Here is a 6,000-nt window from a genome sequence, read left to right as displayed (position 1 = left end):
TGGAAATTTTATTTGGCCATTAATAAAACTGCTACCTATCTATATGGCCACTGTCAGAAAGGTTTAACACATTCAGCTAGGGATTATGCATGTTCATATGTTCAAGAAAATAAGTCTAAAAGAATATTTACCAAAATATTCATAGTATCTCTGGGACCTCAGATAGTTATCTCTGGGAAGTATCAAAATAGAGTAAAACGAAGTAAGAGAAAGCTGTGTATGAAGGCACATGCCTATAGTTCCAGCTATTTGGGAGTGTGAAGCAGGAAATCCAGGAGTCCACAGCCAGGTTGGCAACACAGTGATCCTGTCTCAAAAACTAAACAAAATCCAATTGCATTAGAAGCACACCTTACAGATATACTAACAATGGAAGTTGGAGTTTTAAACAACTCTAAAATCAATCAATTATGGATGATGCTTGCAATATTTGCTTCTGAACTAATACAAACTTTCAATTCATTAAATAACAACATAGGAAAACATTTATAAATGTGGGTGTAAATTCCACATACTGAACATTTATTTGAAAGACATTTAATGCTTGTATTACTCAGATTACTACATATGGCAAATGTGCTTCAATTTTAATTTTTTAAGCTTTAGGACATTTCTGAAATCAAATTACTTCATGTGAAAAAAGTTATATTTGAACTTCTCTCTCTCCCTACTTCTCCCCTTGAAAAAAAAATACAAAATATGTATTTTCATTCATAAAAAATTCAATTGATTTTTTGACAGGCAATCAAACTCACATTTATACAAATTCATATCATAAAATATACTATAAAATACATAAAATAAAAATACTGCACACTTCAGTTCAAATAATCCCCCAAAATAAAAATTTTATTGACTGAAACCAATTAACATACAGAAGGAGAATACAAAAGATATCTGATTTGAAATTTTAAGAATGCCCATTTAACACTCATTACTATTGTTTTTATTAATGATCCAAATCTGTCTCCCACACTATGAAATAAATCATTATTAATCTGTGGTACAAAGAAAAGCACACAAAACCAGGACTATTATTAAATCATTAAACTCAGAAGTGGACAGAGAAGTTCACATTGGAATTAAATGACATAATACTACTAGTTCTATTTTAAATTTATTTCTGATAATATTATTCAAGCAAAATACATTCATCATAGGAAAAATGACATAATGCCTTTTCATATGGTTGTTTTCTTAATTTTATTAATGTAATAGAAGATACCCATTATACTGTCTATGGTCTTTCTGATACATAAAGGTATCATGAAGCATTTAAAAAATAAAGAAGTGAAGCAACAACATGACAGTAAAAACAATATGGTATTCACTTTTGATTTCTCTAAAGTAAAAGTGTTTTTTAACAATTGCTATTGGCTCACAGAACTAGAGAAAGTATATTAGAAGCTCACTGCTCTTAACAGTGATCTCCCTTGGCTGTTATTTGTCTAAGAAGTGATAAGCTGTATAATTTATAGAAAGTAAGTCACTGAATCCTCCAGAAAATACATCCAGGCAATCTTTCTTCAATGCAAAATAACGAGGTGGTGCGCGTGTGATGGAGAAACCAGTCATCAAAAACATCATGTAAGGGAATCCAGCTGTGCTTGTATGGTCTCTATTTATTAAAAAAAAAAAAAAAAAAAAAAAAAAAAAAAAAAATATGGAAAGTTGGTGAAGAAGAGAAATTCATATGAAGTGTTGTTTAGAAACATGCAAATAAAAGGGAAAGAATGGCACTGGTAACTATGCATATCAAATACATTCACATAGTAATAAAAATAGCACTTAGAGAATTTTTCTTTTTATGAGAAGATATTAGAATTTATGCTTGCTATTTAAGTTTTCAAATTTGTAAAGAAGAGGAACTTGTAAATACTACTGTTTTAAGTACCTCCAGCTGTTTCATTATAAATATCACTACATGATAAGATTTTTAAGTTGGGGCATATGGGGGGAGTGCATTTTCTTGGATTGCAAAATCAGTATTTTCAAAGAAACAGAAAATATACTTGAAGATAAATCACAGACCTGGCATTTTACTTTCCATGTTTTTCTTTACCCTTGGACCAAGAAAACAAAGTAGTTCACATGGTCTATATTAAAAAGTCAGTGTCTAGGACTTGCATTGTGCAATGCTTAATGCTTTACATTAAAGCAACAATCCTATTGCTTTAATTAAAACCATTTTCATTTTCTTCATGATTTAGTTTTTCAGATTCTCTTCATCTTGCCAATACTTCCTACTGTGAAACATAAGGTGTTCATAAAGAAAATTTAAAGAACTTATCTCTGTGATAAGGCATTTAAAATAAAAAATTCATAAAAAATGGGGCTGGGGTTGTAGCTCAGTGGTGGAGTGACTGTCTCACACATGAGGCACTGGATTCAATCCCCAGCACCACATAAAAATAAACAAATAAAATGAAGGTATTGTGTCCATCTAAAACTAAAAATATTTTTTAAAAATTCATAAAAAATGAAGGAAATGTTAGGAAGTCCCTTACTTATCAGAAAATTATTTTTAAAACACAGACCTTGTTATAGAAATCAAACAACTCCTTGTGATTGAATTCCACAAGAACTTTCTCCAGGTTCTGTAAAGAAGAAAAACAAAGAAAAAGAATTTAGTTGTACATAATTTACACTGCACCTTTTCTATCCAGCTATCCTTAGAATATGCCATAATATTATTCTGAGTGTTTTATTTTTAAACTTACCTGCTTACTCAACCCCACCATTCCTAGAACTCACAAATGCACTCCACTTTAACAAAGGTTTTAACTCTATAGGGATATATGTTCTTTAAGTTGACTCCACAAAGGTTATGCCAGCAAGAGAACAATTTCATTGTCTATTTTTTTAAGACAGAGATAATACATAAGATTATATTTCATAGTTCTCAGCAGTCCATTTGAAATCTAGTAAATAGCATTACACAAAGACACTGGAGGCGGCATATCTGATTGAACTCATTCAGCCATTAATGCCTCACATCAGCACAGCTACTCCCTCTAAGCACTAATCTAACAGTTATGATCTTAACATGCTGAGATTGTTACCTTCTTTAATGTACAGACTCAGCAAAAGTTAACAATTAACACAACATTTTCAAAGCCAGGACTTAAAACACTCTCCTTCATTTCACCTCACGTGCATTAAAGAAACCTTTATGGGTGCTATGAATGATAAGTAATACTGTATATGTATGTATGATGATGTAGTAAAGTACGATATTAAAGTAAACCCAACCTAATTTAACTCAACCTACTTTTGGTTGACTCTGTAATCTGAGGAAACAATTCTAACTTGTTGCTAAATATTATTGAAATGTGATTATTTTATTCAACATTTCTCTGGGGAAGTGAAAATTATAAGGGGCAGAGTTCCAAGAATGTGCTACCTGCCCTGATACTACTATCAGGCTAACATGACATAAATTGGCTACTGTGAACTAAAAATGTGGAAAATTGTTGCAAAAGGCATTAATTATTTATGATCATTTCCCAAATAATATTATTCCAGTTCTCAGTTTCCATGTTTCCTTTTTTCTATCTCCACTGACAAAGTCAACAGTTTCAAACCAAGTTATCTCCTGCTAACTCCAGAATAATCAATGGGGCTATGTTCAGAAACAGCATCTTAGGCTTCTTCATGAAGTCTAAGCAAAAAAGATCAAATTTCACAGTTCTTATTTTCTTTCACACATTCATTTAAGTAGTCAAGCTCTGAAGAATGAAGAAGCATAGAGCTGTAAAGCCTCATCGTGTAGGATGACATAATATTATGAAGGCTATATGTTGTAATAGAAAAATAAGTTGGGTAATTGCCGCATATCATTAAATCTCTAAAGGTTTAACCAGCATGCCCCAGTAATATTATACGTCCTCCCAGAAGTTAAAGGGGGGCAATTGACCTTGATTTGTCCCTAAGTTTTGGAAAAGGCAGGGCAAGGTCGTGAGACCTCCATGCCAAAAGTTGGGAGAAAAAAGCTGAACCATTATGTGAATGATTGATTTTCTGTATCCCTCCAAACAGCAGCCAAGCCAGGTTCTTGTTCCCTACATTTTACTTAGATTTGTTTCAAGGTGGCGTTCCCTAAAATGTTACAGTGAGAAAGGAGAGGGGATATACCTATGAGAACACATTTTTTAGAACAGCAATAGCCATGGTAACATTAGCAAGATGGTAGATAAGGAAGTTAGAAGCTGTCCTTATCCCACAAAGACAAAATTAACAATATATGGACCAGAACACTGTGAGAACTCTACAGAGACTATCTGACAGTTACAGAACTCACATCACTGTAAAAACAAGAAGAGATCCCAGGGAATGCGATAAATGTTGCAGTGTTCAGTGCTTAACTTTGTGTATATCTATGTGGCACAGTGGGACAACCAGGGAGAAAGCCCTCCTACCAGGGCTCTTCTCTCAGGACAGAAACAAAAGAATGAATCATGTCCAGAATTCTTTCTTGTCTGCGTGCTGCCCAAAAAACTGGTTATCCTTTCACTTGACTGAAAGCCACTCAATGGACCAGCAACACATTTTGAAAGGCATTTAAAACAGAGGTGAGCACTATCTTAGAGCTGCAGTTCTGTGGGAAGATGCCAGGAGGAGCAGTAGTCAGAAAAAGTTAGAGACGTCCTGGAACACCTAGCTGAGATAGTTAAGATCTTCTCCCTCACAAAGCTAGTATGCAAAGCCTGGGAGGTAGTTGTTTATGAAAATGTCCAACTTTTATGACCAGGACATAGAAAGAAACCCAGAAACATGGCCCATTCAAAGGAACAAAATAACACTCCAGAAACTGAGGCTAAAGAAACTTGAAGAATTTAAAATTTGTCATGAAGATGCTTAAGCTCAATGAGTTATAAGAAAATACATACACAATTAAATAACACCAGGAAAATGATACATAAATAAAATAAAATTATTGGCAAAGAGAAAGAAGGTATTAAAAAAAAACTAAACTGAAATTCTGGAGTTGAAAAATACAATAACTGAACTGATAAATTCATTAGAGGGTCTCAACAACAGACTTAGACATAATGAAGAATCAAGTAGACTTGAAGACATCTGAAATCATCAATTTATAGCAGTGAAAAGAAAAAAATGGAAAGTGAAGACAGCCTAAGGACATATGGCACAATATCACAAAAATCAATATATGTATTATGAATATCCCAGGAGAAAAAGAGAGAAAACATCTAAGAGTAAGAGAAAGTGGCCTAGGAAGCAGAGATAGGGAATGTGTGTGTGAATGGGGGTGAGTGGTGACAGAAACAACATTAGGAGATCAGAAAGGTTAAGATTTAGAAGTGGTGAAGTAATGAAAAGATAATCCTCAGACTAGGAAAAAATATCTGCAAAGTATAAATCTGATAAGAGTTTAATTACTCAGAATTTATAAAGAACTACAAACTCAGTAACAACAACAAAAAAGAAAAACCCAATATAAATGACCATAAGAGACATTAAATCTCCAAAGAAAATTTAAAAAATTGTAAATAAGCAAGTGAAAATATTTTCAACTTCATTAGTCATTAGTGAAAAACCAAATCAAAACTATAATGAGTACCATTTCACTCCAAATATAAAGGGTATAAAAAAATAAAAGAAAATAAGTATTGGCAAGGATGGAGGGAAACTGGAACTCTTGTACAGTGCTGGTGCGAAATGTAAAATGGTTCAGTATTGGCAGATCCTGATAAAATTAAAAATTACTGTATGTGACGTGGAAATTGCACTCCTTGGTTATGTGTGTGTGTGTGTGTCTCCAAAATAATTGAAAACAGAGACTTAAAAATGGATACTTGTACACCAATGTTCATAGCAGAATTATTTACAAAAGCCAAATGGTGGAAACAACTCTAACGTCTTGTCAACAGATAAATGGATGAACAAAATATGCTATAAATGCAATGCAATATTATTCAGTCATAAAAAGGAATAAAATTTTAATACATACTATAATGTGAATGAAACCTGTAAACATTA

General features: G+C 32.8%; 1 protein-coding gene across 3 annotated transcripts in view; it reads right to left on the bottom strand.

The window, feature by feature from the left end:
- Positions 1 to 828: 828 nt before the first annotated feature.
- Positions 829 to 6,000, bottom strand: part of COMMD10 (COMM domain containing 10) — a 280,419-nt gene continuing 275,247 nt past the window's right edge. For 2 of the 3 annotated variants that reach the window (XM_079143907.1, XM_079143908.1), the window contains exons 7-8: positions 2,534 to 2,597; positions 829 to 1,618 (exon numbers count right to left, since the gene is read on the bottom strand). In XM_079143907.1, coding sequence (XP_079000033.1) covers positions 1,487 to 1,618; positions 2,534 to 2,597 — 196 coding nt within the window. In that variant the 3' untranslated portion in view covers positions 829 to 1,486. The remainder of the gene's footprint in view (positions 1,619 to 2,533; positions 2,598 to 6,000) is intronic. The other variant, XM_079143910.1, reaches the window with a different exon arrangement.

Source organism: Sciurus vulgaris (genome assembly GCF_902686455.1).
Source record: "Sciurus vulgaris genome assembly, chromosome: 6".
Taxonomy (NCBI): domain Eukaryota; kingdom Metazoa; phylum Chordata; class Mammalia; order Rodentia; family Sciuridae; genus Sciurus; species Sciurus vulgaris.
Note: the sequence above shows the minus strand (reverse complement) of the source record. Positions and strands in the feature narration are given on the sequence as shown.